Genomic DNA, 21,082 nt, shown 5'->3' with positions numbered 1-21,082 from the left:
GTGTATTTATGGAGAGATGCCCATTTCAGCAGGCAGCCAAGCAGAGTTTTTGGCCCCTTATTTCTGGCCCAAGGAGCACAGGGCCAGCAAGCCTGCCCCTCCCCCTTACCCCTTCCCCGCCCCCACCTCAGCTCGCTGGTTCCACCTCTGTGGAGAAATGAGACATCCCCAGGCGCCACTCCTGGGGAGTGGCAGGAGCCTGGGCCAGACCCAGAAGTCCAAGGAGGGATGTCGGTGGGACCAGGACCCAGTTGCCTGATGAAACTGGGGAACATCCCTTAACCTCAGCAATGAGGGCTTCTGTTCCCTGAATACAAAGGTAATTGAGAGCCTAGATTTGGAAGAAATGGAGATCATGTGTTCCAGATTGAAATGCTGCCATGTCCAGAGTGCAGTCGTTGGGACAGAGACTGACAGCTCGCTTGGGAAGCATGTTTGTGGAGGAGAGGGCAAGGCCAGCTAATTACTGGGTTAGTGACTGAAATACTCGTGCAGGACAGCATCTGGGGGATGCTGGGGGACATGAGCTCCTTCAACCATGTCCTCTGCAGACTCCGCGGCCCACCAGGGAGGCTCTGCCCTGGGGCTGGCTGGGTGTTATCTCCTTGTCCTGAGAGGGAAGGGGCCTTGGGGAGCACTAGGGGAAAGGCCTGAGACAGTCTGGTGCCAAATTCCACGACCCTCCACACCAGAAGTGGGTTTGCCAGCCACAGGGATGTGGAACATGACCAGCTGAGGTGTGGCCTTTCTCGGCCCTCTGGGGCCTTGGGTCCCCTGCCTCCTCCTCCTCCTCCTCCTTGTGGACAGCTGGGGCGAGACCCTTGGGGAAATCTGGGGGACAGGTCCCCACACAGAGCACCCAGGCTTACCTTCAACGACTCCACACACATTGGCATACACATCCAATATCTTCTTCCTTCGACTTTGAATCTACGGGAAAAGTCAAGAGAATGTTAGTGTTCAGAACAAGAGAAAGCCGTGGCCAACAGAACTGCAGATTCTCCATCGTGGGGCTGGCAGCTGCTGTCCCCTGTCAGAATGCTGCCTGGGGCTCCCACAGGCCCGGGGTCAGGAAGCCACAGGCCTCTGGGCCTCGGGTTTAGGCACCTAGTGTTCACAGAGGCAGTGCTGCTGCTTAGTCTCCCCAGACACCCCGCATCTGTCTATGGCAGAGGTGCAGTGGGAACTCTGCTGGCCGGTGGTAGCCTGGGAGGCCCTGGCTGTGTCCGCAGCCATCCCCGGCCTTTTCTCCAGAGCTCACAGCTCAGGGTAAGGATATGAGGCTGGTGCTGGGCTGGGGCAGAAGGGGCTCTGGCTGCGAAGTCCTGGACACCTCCAGGAGCCAATACCTCCCAGAACAACTCCAGATGCCTCTAGGGTGCCTGTAAGTGCTGAGTGCTGTTACAGGTGTCCCTGAACTCAGGGCAGCCCAGACGTGGCAACCCTGTCCAGACCTAAGCCAGACCCGGCTTCCTAATCAGAGACATATTTACCCGAAGCACATCACCTAGCCACACGCTCACCTAGACTGGGATGGGGCTGCCAGTGACCTTGCGCCACATGCTCAGGCAGCCTGGGCAGAGCTGTGCACCTCCGCCCATGCACCTGCTGTAGCACGCTCCCAGGTGGCCTGCTTAGGGTGACAAATGCTGTGGACCATTTTACATACAAAATGCATATTGTGTATGTCTGTGTGTGTGTGTGTGTGTGTGTGTGTATTGTTGTTGTTCTGCTTGGACACATGCCGGTATGTTTACAAAGGTTTTTCTCTGTCCTATGGTATTCCAAGCAATTTCAACTTTCCTCTCTTTGCTTACTCTCTTTCATTTCCTTCTATAAAGCTCGATAATACAGAGATAAGTTTCCTAGTCTCTTACTCTCTTATTTTAAACCTGCCACTGAATCTAGGTTCCGCGGTGGGCCTGCCTCATGCCTCTGCCTCCCTGGGCAACAGTGGGGGTGTGTGGAGCAGCATCAGGCCCTCACCCCGGCTGACTTGGTGGCCGCTGGCTTCTCCCGGGCCAGGTGAACCAGTGACAAGAGGCACAGCTCAGGGGATCCCTGCTTGTCGGTGGCAGGCTCCTCGTCACTGTCCATGCTCCGGCTCAGCAGCTGTTCATTCTCCGATGATGCGTCATTCTCACTGTGGGAATAGGAAGGTGTTTGTTACCAGCAGCCCCGACGCATCCTCCCAGTGGGGAGACTAGTGGGACGCAGGGACCTGTGCCCCAAGCAGGCTCCTGGGCTGAGAGATGAGAAAGACACACCACACTCTCTACTCCTTGTGCTCTGCTCTATTCCCAAATAATGGCCCGGATGCAGGGCGGCCTGCAGGTGTCCTGTGAGAGGACGAACAAGGTGTGTCTGGAGCCCTGCAGGGCTGCAGCCCATCAGGGAGGGGGCCGGCATCTACTCATCCCTCCCCCCCAACTGGCTTGGTTAAGCTTTCTGGAATATGTCCCAGCTTCCTATTTTTAATGCAGGCAAGCTCCACGTTTGGCCTTGAGTCTAAATGCAAACAGGTTTACGTGGGCGGCACTGACTGAATCTGTGCAAGCTCTCCAGAACAGCCCAAAGCAAAGCTGAGTGAGCCTGCCCCCTCTCGTTTGGGGGCTGGGAACCTGCCTAAAATGTGTGCATGGGGAGGGGGTCACAGCAAGCCCCATGAGGGGCTTTGGGAGCTCCCCCAGGAAGCTAGTTGGGCTCATGATCCATCACTGCTCACCCTCCACAGCCATGGGCCCATATGGGTTGGAGCTTAAACTCTCAAAATCATTCCAAATATCTGAAAAACAACATTCTTTTGTTAGGCATCCCTCTTGCTTCCTGTGGTCTGGCTGATGACTTACAAAGAATTTTTCTTTTCTAGCAAGTAGGTTACAGTAATGAAACCCACGCTCCAATGCAACCCTAGAGGCCGGATGAAGGTGTGGCCCCGTGTGGGTCCAGGGCCTTGCTGGGAGTTGGCTGGCCTGCTGGTGCCCCCACCGGATAGCATATTGGGAACAGAGCACGGTTGTCCTCAGAGACCACTGACGGCCCCGGGGCCTTTCCCTGAGACCTGAGAGTGGACAGAGGGGACAGGTGCTCTGTGCCTTGTCTTTCACAGCACGATTGCCAGGTTTTAATTTCTATTTGACATTTGCATATGAAACAAGTATTATTTTTCCAAATATTCTTCTAAATCCCCCACGTTTCTCTCAGTCTTTCTTTCTTTTTTCTTTTTTAAAAAGATTTTGCCTATTTATTCATGAGAGACACACACACAGAGGCAGAGACACGGGCAGAGGGACCAATGTGGGACTTGATCCCAGGACCCCAGGATCACGACCTGAGTCTGAAGCAGAAGCTCAACCACTGAGCCAGTCAGGCGTCCCTCCCTCAGTCTTTTGATGAGATTGAAGTCCTAGGACATATCTCTGCCCTTTGAGTACTCTTTTTTCCTACTTTTGAAAATGAGAAAATGCTGGGAGAACAGAGGGGAGAGGCTGCCACAACACGAGCCTGACAGAAGGAGGATGGAGGACAAGCTGGTCCTGGGTTGGGTGGCCACAGAGTTGAGCCAGTCCCCACAGCCTGGCCAGCAGGGCCCACAGCTCTGAGACACTCTCAGTGGGACCAGAAGTGCTCCCTGGAAATGACCGCTGGCGAAGGGACCACGCAGGTGGACACACATTCTTTCTTTTCTTTCCCAGCATGCAGAGATTTCATTATTTAAGTCTGCTCCCTGCCCTTATGTCAGGGGTCTTGAGAGATGCTAGAGTTTTCCACAGGAGGTAACACATTTGGATGTACTTGGTTAATGCCAAAGCTCTCCACAAACATCTACAGTCATGGTCACTGGTACAAATGAAGGCTTGGCAAGAGTTCACCCACCTGGGGAAGGTCCCAGGCCAGAGCCTAGGAGAGGAGACATTTGGGGCCCATCTACAACATGGGCACTTGGACAGATGGGGGTCCTGGAATGGCCAAGGGGGTAGAGGCCAAATGGGACAACACCCTGGAGTGGATTTGGGAACCCAAGCAGAATCGAGTCCAAACAACAATCTCAGAGGGCAAAGGAAAAGTTTACTTCCCTCGGCCCTAGATATTAAAGCCAGGGCTGATTCTGCATCTAACGTGTGCTAAATATGGTCAAAATTTCATATGTCAAACATCTTCCTTCAGAAGCCTCACTTCACAAGTGGTAGTAGTTGGTCTGGAGCCTGTGCAGCCTGTGAAGCCAGGTGGCCTGGCCTGGTCCCCCTGCTGCTCCTGGAGGTGTGACCTCAGGCATGTGACGCTTGCAGACCTCAGCCTTGCATGGTCAAGAATGACATTAGCACCTTGCTGGTGGGGCACTCATAAACTTAGCGCAGCCCTGGTGGGCAATAAGCACCATCACCAGTGCTGTTCAGGGTTTAGGGATATGGGTTCTAGCTCTAGGACTAGTGATGTCAGCACCGCTGGCCCCTGGGGGCTGCTGTAGAAGAAGGGGGCACTCATGAGCTTCGAGTCTGCACACAGAAGGTGAATGTCACAGAGGAGGGCCAGGGGCAGCTGGCTCTGGAGCAAGGTGTTAAGACCTACCCCTCACACTGCCTGGCCCTGCTACTCCCCTGCCTTGCTGATCCTGGGGCCCTGCTCCCTCTGGAGCCTCCGGGCCAGAGGCCAGGCTTCTCGGTCTGCTCCCCACCTGATAGGCCAACTCCTCTTTCTGCTCAGGAACCCAAGAGGACCCCTGACCTCACCTGGGGCTGGGGGGTGCTCTACCGCATGAGAAGTGGCTGCTGTGGTTTGACTTACCTCTTGGCAGTCTTTGCTGGAGCTGTGGTCAGCTTCTCAAATTCATCCTTCTCGGAGAAAATCACCACACTGTCTGCAGGTAAATTGGAGGTGGGGGGAGGAAGCCAGAGTCAGCCCCTGGCTCTGAGCTCATCCTTCCCTGCTCACTTCCTCTTTGGCAGGCCTTGCCTGGTGACTAAGCCACACCACCCTCACAGGCACAATGTGGGGGCACTGACACCTCTTCCTGCAGCCCTGTTCCAAGTGGCACGAGAGCACCAGGAGTTGGGAGGCCAGGCTGCCCAGGGACTGGTGAGTGGGGCAGACAACCTCTGCCATGTAGGTGTACACCTGTGCTGTGGGGACCTGTTTGCAGACCTTGGGGCTCTTTCTTCTCTTCTTCCTTGCTCACTTGGGCTTCCACGCTCTTCACTGGGTGGCTGGTACAGCAGGCTGGTTGGAGAAAGGGAAGGAGACTGGGTAAGCTGACAGAGCTATCAGGGAGCAAGGGTCTGTGGGGAGGGAGCAAGGGCATTGGGGAGCAGTCACCTGGGGCGGAAGGCTTCGTCTTCATGATGTAGAACATGATGATGAGGACAATGGCTATGGCCATGATGAAGATGGTGGACATGGCAATGATCAGGGCTGTGGCCAGGTGCCCTTGGCCTGAGAGCTCTGCTGGAGGCAGGGAGAGAGGGCAACATGGGGCTCAGGACTCCCTATAGGAGCCCCTTAGGCTGGCAGGGTCTACCCTCCAAGAAGACTTGATGTCTGGAGCAGGCGACATTTCTAGGGGACCCTCAGAATCCAAAAGTTTTGCTTAGCCTCAGAGCCAAACCCTACAGGTCTGTCTTGGCCCTCATGTCAGGCCTGGGAGCCCCCCTGACATGAGACTCATATATCTGAGGATGATCTAGACTTATCTGGAACACCATGGTTTGGGTTCCCTCAGCTGTTCCTGAGGTACTAGCTCTTGGTTCTACTAATTTGGGAACCCTGAGTGAGGTGGGATGTGGAGAAGTGTCCACGAGCAGGTGCCCTGAAGACAGTTCTATCCAAGCAGGAGTCACCCCCAAGGGCCAGAGATTCTTTTCTTGGTTTGGTGCTACCCTGTGTCTCATGCAATTTCAACCTAAGTAATAATCAGACTCCCAGGGCAAGGGTCGCGCAGGGGCTGCCACAGCCCTTCCTCTGCTCTGTCACCCTCACTATGGGGTCCCTTGCCCCAGGGGGTTCTTGCTGGTTTCTTGCCACTGACACATACAATGCCCTGACACTTGTTCTAATTCTCTGAAATAACACACAGGATTCTGGTCCCCATGAGGCAGGATCCAGGTTTCCCACTGTTCCCACAGGAAAGGGACAAGGTGTGAAGCACTGGGGACCCTCAGATGGAGGCAGTGGCCGTTTTGGAAAGAGGTACCAGAGCTCGTTTCCCCAGGGCTGCCAGTTTCCACACCCACTCTCCCAGGTCAAGTGTGTCTGCAAGAAAACCAGCCAGGCTGTCACGTGGGGAGTCCCATCATCTGGATGCCAGGTATGGCTGATATAAACGCTCTGATATTCTCTGTTGTGTGCTATTTCCCGCCGCTGACTTGGGCCTGCCGGAAATGAGACTCATGTATCCTAGCAAAGTGTTCCTGCTTTGATGCTCCATGAATGTGCAGGAGGGTCAGGTTTGGGGGGCGATGTTGAGACTTGTCTGCTGAGCGCACTGTGGGACTTTGGAGTGCCCTGAGCCTCACCGAGACCCGGGCCCTAAATGTGCTCCAATAATGGGTGGTAGTGAACCTGCCAAGTGGCAGGAGAGGTCCGCGTGGGGCCTTGATCTCAGAGAAATCAGGGCCCTGGGGGCCTCTGCCATCCTCCAAGCCTTTCCATCCCTAAAGAATTAGCAAAATGTAGTTCTTGGAAACGAACATTAAAGTGTGGGGCGGGATGCCTGGATGGCTCAGCCGTTGGGAGTCTGCCTTTGGCTCAGGTTGTGATCTCGGGATCCCTGCAGGGAGCCTGCTTTTCCCTCTGCCTGTGTTTCTGCCTCTCTCTCAGTCTGTATCTCTCATGAATGAGTAAATAAATCTTAAAAAAAAAAAACAAACGTGGGGCTCCACAGGTTGATCTGAAAGCCAGCCTGTCCTCAAACCCAGCCACGGCCGGAAGCCCATTCTTTGCCCACCACCTGCGCCCTGAGCACCACTCCATGCCCCAGGGATGTGCCTTTCTTGCTGGAGTGTTCTAAGGGGCCCAGGGCACCATGGAAAGATGTTTCCACTCCTTGCGGAGGTCATGACCTCTTGCTGCTGGGGGCACCAGGAGTCCCAGCACCATTCCTCACCGCTGCTTCCGGCCTCCCCGCCCCTTCCACCCCAGCCCCTACTTGCAGCTGCAGGAGCACAATCCTTACCTTTGTGGGCGTGCTGGAAAGGAGAGAGGGTGCTGCTGCCAGAGGTGCTGGGGAAGTTGGCAGACGCTCCGGAGCTGGCTCCTGCACCTGCAAGGGGAACCCGGTCACTGCATGCTCCCCAGATGACCTGCACCAGCCCCGCCTTCAAGGATGCAAGGTGCAGCTGCTTTCCAGGGGACAGAATTCTAGATTATGTGGGTGCTGCGGGGTAGAGGGCGGCGGGAGAGGGGGACGTTTTCATTCCTCAGAGTGTTTCATAATCCCTCAGAGCACTCTGACCTAACAAGGTTATTGAAGAAGACCCAGGAGTAAATCCGCTAGGACTCAACAGTGCTGCTTCACCGACTCAATTTTTCAATATTTCTATGGACAGAGGTCAAATATATGCCATCTCTAAAGGTGAGAAAAGTATATATATATATACATACAGTATTATTAGGGGGAAAAAGTACTTGAGACATTTCTTCAATGACATAAAGTGGAATGTTTTTTGATACTTTTTCTAGTTATTAAAGTAATTCGTGCCATTTTGAAAATCAGAAAAAAATGAGAACACAAGAAAGCAGTAAAAGAATCCCTGACAGCCTCACTACCTGAGGTTGACAATTTGGTATGTTTCCCTTTAGGATTTTCCTGTGATTCATTTTTTAAAAAATACTTGTGACTTAACGGTTTATAAAGAGCAGAGATGAATTTTGCTGTCCCTTAAAACTGTGACTCATAAAACTTGCCTTCTCTATTTAGAAACTATCACTTTAGCAGAGATTAAACTGAAGCTGGTTCTGTGACCAATCAAGCCAGTAAGACATTATTTGGTTAAAATAAAGCAAACGTGTTCTGCCTCAGAAAACATGACGTCCTGACGGTCCACCTTCCTTTAGGCTGGACTTGAGTTTCGCCATTGATAAAAATGATTGTATTTCAAATATACTTCCTTCTGTCTCGCTCTTGTCGGTGGCCATCCTGGAGTAATTCGTGAAGAGAGCTTGCACACTCCTGAGTCAGGGCGGGTGAGCTGGCCTCCCTACAAGTCATGCATGTGGTCCCCAGCCAGCCTAGCAAGGAGGGAGTGGGGCTGAGGCAGGGACCCTGGCCCACCAGCCTCGGGGCTCCCCTGAGGACCCTGCGTAACATGGATGTTTTCTCTGAGAGAAGATGCTCTGGAGAAACCACACCGTGTGACTGGTATTTCTAAAGCTGCCTGTGCACACGTGTGGGGCAACCCAGGACATGGGGACCACTGGCAGGCTGCTGACTTAGTCACACATCTGTGTCCAGCAGGTAGACACAGTCCCCAGGGAGCATGGCCAGAAACATCCGATCCTTACATCGGATAAGGATCCGGTGACAAATAGAAATCTCTGCAAATAAAACAGAGGGAGGCTTGGGAGGGAATGGGCACAGGCTGAGGACTGGCTTGCAGGGAGGGCCCACGGGCCTCAGGGAGGCCCAACTGCCACGTGTGTGGGCCGGGAATCAAACTGTTGTCACTGGATGAGAAATGTCATCTGCAGGCAAAGGAGTAAAGTTGTGGGCCTTTAAACAACACGCCTACCATGGGGAGGCACTGAGGGGTGGGGGGCACACAGCCACCCCAGCTCCCCAGGACAGAGGCTGGCCTGGGAGCCCGGGGAGCCTTGTTGGCAGGACCTGCTCAGGAGCTGCAGGTGCCCCTCTGTGCCCCCCCAGCCCACGCTCGGAGCAGAGCTCTTGGTGCCAGAGCTGTCTCCTCCCTGGGGATTTGCTGCTTCTGGAGCCCAGGGACCCAACTTCTGTGGAGCTCCTGGCTTCTGCACCTTCACCTGGTCTCTGTCTCCTGCAGGATGGCGTCCCATGGGGACAGTAGTAGTGGGTGGGCCCAGACCCACGCACGGTGGACAGGACCATCCCTTCCCCCCGCAGGCCTGATGACTTCTGTAGCGGCAGCTTATTCCCTTCTTTCTCCACTGCTGGTCCCCGGGATCCCCCACTTAGCTCTCCCACCCTGAGAGACAAGTGTGCTGAGGGTGCCAGGGGTACCGAAGCAGCCGGCTCGCCCGTGGTGCCCGAGCACTCAGCAGCATAGGCTGCCCATGAACCAATGCAGACGGCAGAGCTGACCTGCCCTGAATGGAGACAGGCCCCCCCCACTCCAGGCTCTGGGGTCCTATGGCCATACCCTTCCTCCTGTAGTGGCTGCCCATGAGGCGAGGAAGCAGGAAGGGGGGACAAGGACGTCTGTCGGTGACAGTTGGAAGGTTCTCCTGCACCTGTGGATTGCAGGGAGGGGCCCTGCTGGTGTCCAGAGCCTAAAGATGTTTCTTTGCCTTTTCTGGAGGACAAAGAGAAGCTTTCTCACACTTCCCAGCCCCAAAGTCATGACAACTCCTTGCTTTTCCCTTTAGCCTTCTCCTCAGGCCTCAGAACTGGCGGCCTTCTGGGAGGTGCTGGCAGGAGGGTGCACCCAGCGAGGCCTGCATGTGGTCACCCCAGGGCCAGAGGCTCTGCCGTGTGCGGCTCCCCTCCAGCGAGGGGAGGGAGGCTTCAACAGCATCAAGTGAGAAAAGTGACATGGGGCATAGCTTCGAGCAGAACCTGATTTCCTCTTTAAAAGCAAACAGGACGCTGAAAACAAAGCTAGTCTATCTGTTTGGGAAGGGGCTCAAGGGAGCTTAAGCTGTTCCTCAGGAAAAAAAAAATACCTGTGGGCTCTGCTTGTGGACTTGTCATCTTTGTCTCTTCTTGTCCCTTTCTGCCAGGGCTTGCCGGCCAGGGCGGGTGACAGGGGCTGGGGTTGGGGGCAGAAATGTGCCCAGGCCTGCAGTCCAGGGAGGAACAATGAGAACAGCCTGGCTGCACACAGACTTTGTGAGAGGCCTGTGCACTGGCTGGCAGGGCTGCTCACATGGCACCGTCAGCAAACACTGTGCAAAGGCCATTGCACATCAGCACGTCTCCTCACACCCAACGGGCGGCTCCCGTCCTTGCTCAGGTGGCAAGCAGGGCTGTACCCCCACCCTGCTTTATAGACATTGCCCGAACTGAGCTCCAGCCCGTGTCGGCTGACTGGCCCTGGGCTGCAGACGTGGGCGAGGTGTGCTCTGGCGCATCATGATCCCCGGGCCCACCAAAAACTACTCTGTTCTGAGCACATGCCAGGGTGAGAGGGAGGGTGGGCAGGAAGACTGCATGATGGGAGGTCCGGGAGGACAGCACGCCATGGCCACCAGGTCCCTGCATGGCAAGTTTCCTGTTTCAGGTTCCGCTCTGGTCCGATGAGGTTTAACTCAGCACAAGCACAAGTATTTGGTGTCGGGGCGGTTTCCCTCTGCGCCAACATGTGCCACGCGTTTCGGGTTCATTTGGCCTCCTTGGAACAGATCATTAGATGAAAATGGCCTTCAGTGTTCTCGTTGGGTGGTCAACTACTGGTCACCTTACCCTGTACAATGCGCCCACTGGAGCCTAGCTCTGAACAGACAGAGATTAGGGCCTCTAGGATAGGAGGAAGGGAAGGTAGATGAAGACTAGTCCCAGAAAATCAGCATAGATTTCCACATAAAGTCTACAATAAAATGAAAGTAAGTGGGGCCTGGCTCCACTTACCTCACCGGTGTGTTCGAGCGGCACTGATTGGGCACAGTAGGTGCGGGAGGTGGGGGGCTGCGTGCCGCGCACTGTGCGTCCACCTTCCTCAAGAGGTTTTGGGAACTGTAAGCATGTGGCTCCATGTGACGACAGGACTTAGGGGGCTTCTGGGGTGGTTAATCCACAGAATTTATAAATATGCCGTATGTACTAAAGACTACTGGGATTCTCGGTGTGGGGCAAGCAGGGTGGATTTATTTACTGATTCTCAGAGTTGTTAGCGATGGTGCCCCTGGCTGCTGCATTGGCCCAGAACACCCCAGGGGTGGATTCTGGAACAATGGGCAAAGCCACGTGAAGCAAGCTGCTCAAAGTTAGGTTCCCCAGGAGCTTGCTGGAACCACAGTCTGGGACCCCTCCCCAGACCTGTTGTACCAGGATCTCTTTTTTTTAGAAGGACCCTGGTGACAGGTGTATGCATTTAAGTTTGAGAAACCCTGTGTTAGAAACAGCTGGCCACTGGCATTTGGGGGTACCAAAGCTTCTCATTTGAGTGGCATCGCTGTTGGGCGTCGCACGATGGCATCTGAATGAAACTCGCCACAGCTTTCTTGAGCAGGACTTTCCAAAAGACAAGTCCATCCTGGGCCAGATGCAGGGCTCAGGGTCACTGAGGAGGGATAATAAAAATGATGACGATGGCATGAGGCCCCAGGCCCAGATCTGCCTCACTGGTCCCTCCAACGCTCTGAGGGAGGGCTCCTGCCAGCCTGGTTTCAGGTGAGCTGATGGAGGACAGGAGGTAGGGATGTGGCCCATGGGCCACATGGGCCCATGGCCCATGGGCCCCGGGGAGACCTGTGGTAGGGCCCTGCACACCCACTTGGGCTGTGAACTGTCCTCTGCTTCCTGAATGCTGTGGGTGGCACTGTGGCAGATACTTCACATGCAGTTGATACACCGTCCCACCCTTGCTACATCTTGAGACAGCCCCATTTTAAGGATAGGGAAACTGAGGCACAAAGTTACATAACGTTCCCAAGATGGGAATTTCGGAACAAGTGGTTCCGAAATTCGAAGCTACGCCGTTCTCTCCCTCACTATGACACCAGGTTGCCTCTGTGTCACCACAACATGGATTCTGGCATGGGACAGCCCTCACGCGTGAGTTCTCAGGACGGTGCAGGAAATAAAGAAAACTGGACAGTGCTGGTTCTCCAAGTGGATCTTTCTCTTTGACTTCACTGAAAAATGACTGAAGGGCTTCTTCTCCTTCTTCCATCTGTGCTGATTAGCCAGGACGAACAGTGATGGGAGTGGAAGTGGCTGCGGTCACTGCAGCATCTGGAAGGAAGCTCTACACTTTCCTGATGGGTGAGTCACCAGAGGGAAGAAGGGGAAGCGCTACTTTCAAGGCTCTTGAGCACCTGGCGGGGTGGGGGGGGGGGGTGTCCTGAGCATCTGAGGGCCTTTCTGTCGCACTCCAGCGCTGAGAGCAGAGTCCTCATTCATACCTGCTTTGTATCTTCAGTGGTCAGAGTATTTGGGGCACAGGTGTGTCAGCCCTATTGGCACCCTGACAGTATAGCATCTTCTCAGCAGTGCAGGAGAGGAAACAGGCACGGACAGAGGTTCCGAGGCTTGCAGTGTATTTTAGAGCCCCTGAGCACCAGGCTCTGCAGTAATTTGCACTAACTTCTGATTTCATCAGGGATGATGACTCGCGCAAAGACAAGATGACTGTAACCAGCAGCCCCATCACCCAACACTTCATGAAGCCATGTAGAGAAGCTGCTTTTCCTCTAAGATGGAAGAGTAGTTGCTGCACAGAGTGGAGGGGTTACCCCTGGGGGTGCAGGAGAGCCAAGGAGCTCCCACCACGGCACCCGGGGCTCCCTGCTCGCAGTTGTCTTTCTGGGAGCTGCCCATCGCCCTTGGTCTGCTCCAGACCTCGACGTGCACCATGTGCTCCCCAGGGTCTGTCCCAAGTCCTCTAACTGTGGGTTTGCACAATCTGCTACTCTGTGACTCAGAGTGACTTCATGCCCCAAGGGCCCAGGGAGAGCACTTCTAAATCAGAGGACACATCTCAGGTTGGAGGCCAAGGAGCTCTGCACCACGGAGCGCCAGCTCCAGAAGGGCAGCACCTGGTGAGCTGGGGCGGCCAGGCCAGGAGGCCTCCCCACCATCCAGTTCTTTCCTGGGGTGAGGCCGTCAGGGGCAGCCCTGAGAGTTTGAGTCCCAGGGTCTTCATGGAGGCCGTGGTCATCACCAGCTTTTCTGGTTCTATGTGCTGCTCCAGAGCAGAAGCCTGAGCTCAGATTTCTTGACTGAGGACAGGTACAGGGGGAAGTGCAAGCCCAGAGCTGGAGAGAATAAGCCTCATGTCCATACTCAAGGCCCTGACCCAGGCAGGCCTCCGTCCACCATACCACCTGACAAAGCCCAGCTGGTTGCGTGTCCTCATATCCCATACGGGCACACAGAGGTCGGGGTGGCTTGTGCCCTGGCCCCGTTTCAGGGTCCTTGCGGGCCTCTTTTAAGGCTGGCTGCTACGAAGTGCTACGAGGCTTCCTGGGAGCTGGTTTCCAGTGAAGCAGCTCAGGGCTGGAGGGTGTGGTGGGATGTACTCATTCTCGAAGCATCTAGGACTCAAGGGCTCTGCCTTTTCTCTCCATGTGACAGATCCCCTGCTGGATGGCGAGAGGAGGGAGGTGCCCTGGATGGGGACACTCCTCATGTGTGAGCTGGTCTGCCAGGATCCACAGGCAAGGAGCCTTTCACGCAGGTGGGGTGTGCCTGACATGTTGTCAGTGAGGACTCCATCCCAGGGCTGTCCGGTACTGAGTGGGCTGGGATTCCCCAGCTGGAGGCCGCAGCTGGCTTTTCTGCAGGGCCTGCGGGAAGGCCAGTTTCAGACTCTGAAACCTCGGGCCTCCTCTAATGTGTGAATTAACGAGCATGCAGCAGAGTACAAAGCTCAGCTTTAAAGACACACAAATTCATGACTGCTGGCACGTCTACTGAGGCAATCTAGAAGAGAGAGGGTGCCCCCCACCCTGGGCAGCCCTGCCACACACCGACCTGGGTGCCTCCTCCCCCTCCTCCAAGGGCTGTTCCTGTCTTCCTTCCCCACCTCCCACTGCTCGTAAGGCAATCCTATTCTCCTGGGCAGGATTACTGTGAGCAAGTGGGGCAGGGGCCTAATGGAGAGACCCCACACAGCCCCTCTTCTGCCTCAGTGGGAGTGGGGCTGGGGGAGGGCAAACAAGGGCTCCTGCAGCCCAGGGGCCAACTGTCCACCCACCACCTCCATGGTGTCTCTCCAGACCTTGGATCCAAGTGGCCCTATACTACATTCTCTGGAGCAGAGGCCAGTCCCTGGCCCTTTCTCACAGGCATGTGCAGTGAGAATCAAACAGAATGAAAACAAGAAAGAGCCCAGGGTGGGACTCTGAACCCGTGAGCCTCACCGCTCACGTGGCTTTGTGGAATCTGGTTCCTTCAGTGGGACCACTCCTCACCTTTCCCTTGGCATTTCCTGGTTTGGAAACACATGTATGAGAACTTGCTTTCGTGTAAGTGCTTTGTAGGACTTGACAAAATAGCTTGGCAACTGTGATCTCGTTGCTTTTTTTCCAATAATGCACAAAAGGGAAGTGAGGGGGGAGTTCAGATTTTAGTGCCCCCATGTCACAGATGAGAAAACTTGCACCAGGCAGCAGGTGCCTGACCTGTCTCTGACTCACAGCTCAGCTATAGCCAATGTCCCTTCGTGGACCTGCTGCAGGCTGGCCAGGCCCCGGGAGCATTTGTGCTTTCGCCTCCCCTGTAGTTCATCTGCCTAGGTGCTGGGACTGGCTTCCTTCTACAGCACCGTGTAATGAGAGGTACCAGTGTAATGACAGAAGGACAAGAGCACTCACATTCCTTGGTGTTAGGGGGTGCCAGGAGGCAGGAGTAGCAGACCATGCCGTAGATGTTCCTGGGTCTGTTTTCCAACATGTAGTAGCTACAGGGAGGGAGAGACAAGATAAAGCAGACAGGTGAGCCAGGTGTCAGCACAAGCAAGTACTGACCACTTGGCATGCCCATGATCTAGGCATGCTCCAGGCATAACCAAAGTCAGGAAAGAGACAGGTGCCATGGGAATCAGGAGCCCTCAGAGCCAGCAGCCCATTCTGATGACAGTTTCCTTGGGGGTTTTCAGCCTGTCTTAAAATGGAACATTCTTTTTCCAATACTGAGCTACTTTGTGCCTTTCCATCCACTCTCCTGTTTGGTTCCTTCACTGATGGATTTGCTCAGTGTGTGTGAGCAATCATCATTTCACCCACATCAGTCCCTGGCATATCTGTGTACCTACCACGTATAGAACCTGATTAGCTCTCTGGGTGTCCCAGCCGGTGAGCCAGAAACCCTGGAGGAGGAGTGCCCCCACCCCCAACCCAGTGAGCGCCTGCCTCAGAGCCTCTAGCCTGGTGACATCACTGGCAGATGTGTCCATGAGCCCCTAGGACACAGGAACCTCCTAGACCTCCCGCACACCTGGTGAGACAGAACAGAGCTGGCCACAGCGGACAGGACAGCAGCACCTGGAGAGGTCAATGCAGAAGGCCTTAGGGGTGGCCTGACATACTACCAGGTCATGACTGAAATTCCTTTGCTCCCCCCTCAGTAAGCACCTGACCTGGACACGGCCGGAGGGCAAGTACTTGTGCTGGGGTTGCACATTCTGCAGGAAAGGGACAAATCACTCACAGTAAGACTGAAGACCTTCATTGATGCACGTCTTTCGAGCTTCCCAGTGTCAATGTGCCAGCTCTGGTGGCCATGCTAACTCTCAGAACCCCCCACCCCCACCTCCGCAGAGCTCCACCCCCTGGGGCAGAGCTGTGGGTAGGATGTGCCACCCCCTGGGGCAGAGCTCTAGGCAGGACCTGCTACCCCATCCACCCAGCAGTCCTTGCCCCCAGCTCTCACGGCTCAGGCTCCTTTCCACCTGCAGGCTCTGGCACTTCTCTTGGCGTGTGCCTGCTTTCCATAAACACACATTTGGTGGTGATCATGGAGCCATTTATCACAGCGTGAGAGGTCGATTAAGTAAGGTGAGCTGGTGCCAAAGTTTTCCTTCATTACAATTCAAAAGATGAAAAATCCCTCTCCACTACTGGATTTTTACATGGTTGGTTTTTAATCTCCTTTTTATTAGCCGTGCACACTCAGGCCCCCACTGATGGCAGGGTAGGTGGCAGCATGGCAGGAGTGCTTGCCGGGTGGGGGGTGTCTTTGGACTCCAGCTGCTGTAAGCTGGACCATTACCAATAACATTATGATCATAATTGCTTGCCCCTTCCTCAGGGCCTTTTATCCTAAGATCCCTGTGTATCTCCTAAACATTAATTAACCATCTCAAAACACCCCTCAGAGAAGCCACAACAGCCAGTTTTCCAGTTAAGCCTTCTGGAAAAAGCTTCTCTCAAATACATACGCTGCCACCCTTGTGGAACCATCTGTGCCTGGGACACAGGAAGCGACAGCAGGGCCTACGGTGCATCTGTTCCCAGGAGGTGGCTTGTGTTCACGTGTGGCCTTGTGAGGGTGACAGGCTCCAGGTCAACCCCCAGATTTCTACTCTGCAGACCCAGTGCTGGCACTTGGGGCTCAGAGTTCCTCCTCACTGCCTCCTCAAGCACATTCTTCTGCTGGGCCCAGACTGTCTCCAGCCTGGACTATCTTGGGAGCCCCTCAGGGGAAGCCTCGTTCACATCTGTATTCCTAGGACCTGCGCTGAGTCCCGAGGGTGAATGGTTTTAGGCCAGCATTGGTTGGAAAAGGCAGCCCCGAGGGAGTTCTGTGCATCTAAAAAGCAGAACCATAGTGAGACCTGCTGTGGTTAGCACCTGGGTGCCAAGCTGTCTCAGGTGGGGAGGTGGGGGAGAGTGGGCCTTGGGGCCACACGGTGCACACCTGGGCGCAGTCCATTGCCCTCCTCAGCCCGTGGCCCCTTCTGTCCCCCCCGCCCCCCCCCCCACCGAGGGCGTCTGTCTGGGCCCACTGGGCCTCCTGTCCTGAGCACGTATCTGTACCAAGCCATGTTGTGTACTAAATAACTTAGTCAAGACACTCAAAGTCTACACATCTAGAACCCTAACACAGCTCCGGGTGGCAGTCGTGGGATTGCACCTCCTGAGACCTCACCCACTCCCCGTGCCCTGTTGCTCCGAACGTTTCCAAGTGTGAGTTTCCCCTTCAGGATCAACCTCAGCAACTCTTGCCGTAGCTTCCACCCAGAGCGCTCATCCAGCCCTGCAGGAGTTCAGAATAAACTGTCCGGCTGCCTCTGTCTGACAAGGTCCTGTCAGCTTGAAGCTGGGTGTTCATGCAGGGCTCTGTGGCCCTGTCTGAGAGTAGCAGGTCCCACTATGGATGCCTAATTTCCTACCCTTTGGTCTATGTTTTGACTTTTCTTGGTTCTTTTTTGGTTTCTTCCTCAAAAGTTGACAAAGGTAAGTAGACCAAGATAAAACTCAGTTTAAGTGGGGTCTCTAGAGGCCTCTGGGTGGCTCAGTCAGTTAAGGGTCTGCCTTCGGCTCAGGTCATGATCCCAGATCATGGGATCAAGCCCCACGTAGGGCTTCTGCTCAGTGGGGAGTCTGCTCCTCTCTCTCCCTCTGCTCCTCTGCCCCCACTCATGCTCTCCCTTCCTGTCAAATAAATAAATAGAATATTTTTAAAAAATAATAAATAGGGCCTCTAGAATCTTCCATGAAGGGATTGACCTCTATGTCAAGAGATTTCCCCTAAAGCTTGTAATGGATGCCATTGAGCCATCAGATGCTCTGTCTTCCCACACAATGCAGCATGTACAACTATGGCCTTCTCCTGGTCCCTTAACGTGCTTCATTTGGGGGAGTGGCCAGCAGAAGGTGAGATGGGCCTCAGCCAGCTGTTGGTAAGATGATGCCCTGGCATGGGGGGAGGCGGGCCATGGAACCCAACCTTAGCTGTCTTCCTCTTTTGTTTTTGTTCCCAGTCCTCCCACACAACCTTTCTCAACAGGAAAGCCGTGTATGCTCATTGTGCTGCCAGCATCTTGGGCACATACCGATGTGCAACAGAGGGCAAAGAATAAGAAGAGCATGCCTGCCAAACCACAAGGCGGCCTGGGCCAATGCAACCTGTGGCATTCGGAAGACAAATCTAAGTGCTCGCTTCAGCAGCACATATACTAAAATTGGAAAACAAATCTGAGATGGCCTGCACAGTGGCCTGGCAGCCACACGGACTCAGAAAGGGAAACAGCCTTTCAGTGAACGAATGGCGCCAGCTTACCCAAACTCCCTGTCATCCTCCTCTGTGACACAGATGAGAGCTTTATTTGTTCCCTAGACCTCAGGTGGGTGGCAGGATATGGATGGCCCAGGGGTCCTCCTCTGACAAGCACCAAGCTCCACAGAGCCCTGAGGAGGAGGGCTGTGTGTGGGGGGGGAGGGGGGAGGGACCAGAGATAAAGTAGGTACCTCCCATTGCAGTGGCCTGGGGTTGGGGGTCACTTATTTGAAGGGTCATATCACACCACAGAGCCCAACTGGAAACCAACTATATCTTCACATCCATGGAGCAACATGAGGATGCACTAAGATGCTAGTCAAGATGTGTTTCCTGCACAGTGGCCTTCATCCCCTCAGCAAGGGTCCTGGGTGCTGGTGACAAGGTGTAGAAGAAGCAGGCAGCTATTCTCACGGAGTAGGGAGGGAGTTAGTCAGGCCTTCAGAGCTGGGCAGACCCTTTTAAGACTACAGATGCCACCATCCCCACTAATTCTACAGACCGTTATCCTTGCCTTTTGAAGCCTTTTAGAGGCAGGGTACATACAGCCATTCCACTGGCAATCCCCTTTTTGGGGAATGTCTGAGGGCCAAGGAAATTGCCTTCACTGCCCCAGGACAGCCCTGGCACTTGTCTCCAGGACACAGTTATGATACTGGTCCCAGGGCTTGGGCTTTCTGGCTAAAAACTCTGTGGATCTAGGTAAAAATGCAACAGGCCACTCAAAGTGCATAATCACTGCCCCTTTTAGATCATCTTGAATAATATTACGGCTGAATCTCACAGACCATGGTGGGATGCCTGCATGGTCTGAGCCACGGCTGCATGGCTGGGACAGAGCCAGCAATGCTGTGGGCGAGGCCTCACTCTGCACCTACCCTTCTCCTCCTCTATGAAGCTGCTTCACCAGAGGAGCCTCTGTGGACCAGCAGCTCCCACATCATTAATGCAGAGATGACTTCCAGATCTGATCTAAGCTTCATACCTGTTTATCCATCTATGTGTCAGATACCTTGGTCTGGGTGTTATAATCACCTCAGAAGTACACATACCTCCTCCATCTTCTCTCCACTTTCTCTCCAAAATCCCTACCCCTCCTGTATCCCACCTCCTAGCAAACGGTGTCAATGTCCACACGAGGCAGACGTCTGAGATTCCTCTTCAAAATCTCCTTCCCCACACTCCCCATGCCCTTGGTCTGCAAACTTCAGTCAATGCTCTCCATCTTCCAATGAATTCTCAAAGTTTTCCTCTCCCTCCAACCTCCAAGGCTTTCACCTTGCCCCAGTTTTCACAATGCCCCTGGGCTCCCATGTTTTCCCTGCACAGTACATTTTCCTTACCTCTAAGGTACAACCCAACTGTGTCCTATATCATCTTGGAAGTCTGCACAGTGGCCCGCTTCAGCGTCAACCTAAAGATCTGTGTCTTCAGCTTCATTTTCCAGAGCTATTCTTCCTCTGGCTCCTGCCCCCCTCGCTGGTTTCTTCACACCCCCACAGGGGCGCCTTCTGTGCAGGCAGAAGGATCCTCAGTTCCATATCTCATCAGGTTGCTTGTCTCTTTGAGCTTTGTCCTGAACATCTTGGGGAGCTCTGTCCTAATTCTTAGCCTGACTAACTCCCACCGTCCCAACATCACCCTGGGAAGTCTTCTGAGACCCCTCCTGACCCACCTCCTTAACCATGAAGGGAGGGGTCCTTCCTGGACTTCTAAAACACCCTGTGCACCCACAACACTATGCTGTGGTCACTGATTTTCTCATCCCACTCCCTCACAGCAAAGAAGAACCATGTCTTTCTTCCCTCAATGAATGACTGTACATTGGGTGGGAATTATTGATTCTGCTTCTTCTAACATGTTCCTTTTGGTGGAGCCCCCACAACACAATAACCTCAACAACTAAGTTAAAGACTGTCAGCTACAGAACTTTTACTTTTTATTATATCCTTTAAGAAAACAGTCTAATACCTTTCCTAGCTATAGCTACCTGCTTTTTGCATATTGAAAAATAAGGTCCTGCAATAAAGTTTCCCTGCTTTCTTCATTCATTTGACCAATACATTTGATTTACATGTCAGGGACACTGACATGGGGTTGTCAAGCAGATATTTGGAAATGTGGGTCTGTAGTTCTGGAGGTGGGTCTGAACTGAAGACAGAAAACTGGAGACCCTGGGGTGGGGGATGGTCACCAGCAGCAAGATGGCAGTGGAAGTCATGGGAATCAGTGCTTCTCTGTAACAAACTAACCTAAGGTTAATTTCTGCAAGTTTGTAAGATCTCCTCATTTTAAAGGGTTATTCACTTCCAGTCTATTCTTAGATTGAAGGAGAAGCCTCCATAGCTCTGGGGTTAGAGTACTGGTCTTGTATTCTTAGGCTGGTGGGTCTTTCTGCCTTCTTTGTACTTCTTTCTTCTTACAGAATAATGCCTCATGTTCTTGTTTGGATATGCCCTTCTTACTTCCTTTCTTGTCTTAACTCAGTACAGTGATCCAGAAAGATAATGTGCACAAACAGGTTGCTATTCAAAATGTCACTACAACTGGGGATCCCTGGGTGGCTCAGCAGTTTAGCACCTGCCTTTGGCCCAGGGCATGATCCTAGGGTCCGGGGATCGATTCCCGCATCAGACTCCCTGCCCGGAGCCTGCTTCTCTCTCTGTCTGTCTCTGCCTCTTTCTCTCTCTCTCTGTGTCTCTCATGACCAAATAAATAAAATCATTTTTTAAAAAATGTCACTATTACTAAGACCACCACTGCCTCTATTATCACCATTGCCGTCACCACCACTGCTTCCATCATCATTACTTCCCTCATTGCCATCACCACCTTCATCATGACCACTACCACCTCTATTATCAGCACATCCATCATCACCATCACCATTATCATCACCACCGCCGCCTCTATCACCAGCACCACCTCCATCATCACCATCACCATTGTCATCACCACCACTGTATCCATCATTGTCTCCATCATCACCACCATTATCATCATCATGACCACTTG

The 21,082-nt window shown here is 53.7% G+C and overlaps 1 protein-coding gene and 1 long non-coding RNA gene across 5 annotated transcripts in view; one reads left to right on the top strand and one right to left on the bottom strand.

The window, feature by feature from the left end:
- EDAR (ectodysplasin A receptor) overlaps positions 1-21,082 on the bottom strand; it is a 96,495-nt gene that overhangs the window by 13,625 nt on the left and 61,788 nt on the right. The window contains exons 5-11 of one of the 4 annotated variants that reach the window (XM_026010907.2): positions 14,662-14,747; positions 7,169-7,255; positions 5,314-5,439; positions 5,143-5,217; positions 4,786-4,858; positions 1,987-2,143; positions 870-930 (exon numbers count right to left, since the gene is read on the bottom strand). In XM_026010907.2, coding sequence (XP_025866692.1) covers positions 870-930; positions 1,987-2,143; positions 4,786-4,858; positions 5,143-5,217; positions 5,314-5,439; positions 7,169-7,255; positions 14,662-14,747 — 665 coding nt within the window. Of the gene's footprint in view, positions 1-869; positions 931-1,986; positions 2,144-4,785; positions 4,859-5,142; positions 5,443-7,168; positions 7,256-14,661; positions 14,748-21,082 lie in introns of all 4 variants that reach the window. The other 3 variants (XM_072742874.1, XM_072742875.1, XM_072742873.1) reach the window with 3 other exon arrangements.
- On the top strand, positions 4,959-20,803 carry LOC140595999 (uncharacterized). The gene is made up of 5 exons (XR_011998021.1): positions 4,959-5,076; positions 6,120-6,301; positions 11,848-12,109; positions 13,421-13,523; positions 17,772-20,803. It is a non-coding gene; the product is annotated as an uncharacterized lncRNA (long non-coding RNA).

Source organism: Vulpes vulpes, chromosome 16 (genome assembly GCF_048418805.1).
Source record: "Vulpes vulpes isolate BD-2025 chromosome 16, VulVul3, whole genome shotgun sequence".
Lineage (NCBI taxonomy): Eukaryota > Metazoa > Chordata > Mammalia > Carnivora > Canidae > Vulpes > Vulpes vulpes.
This window is presented reverse-complemented; position numbering and strand designations above follow the sequence as displayed.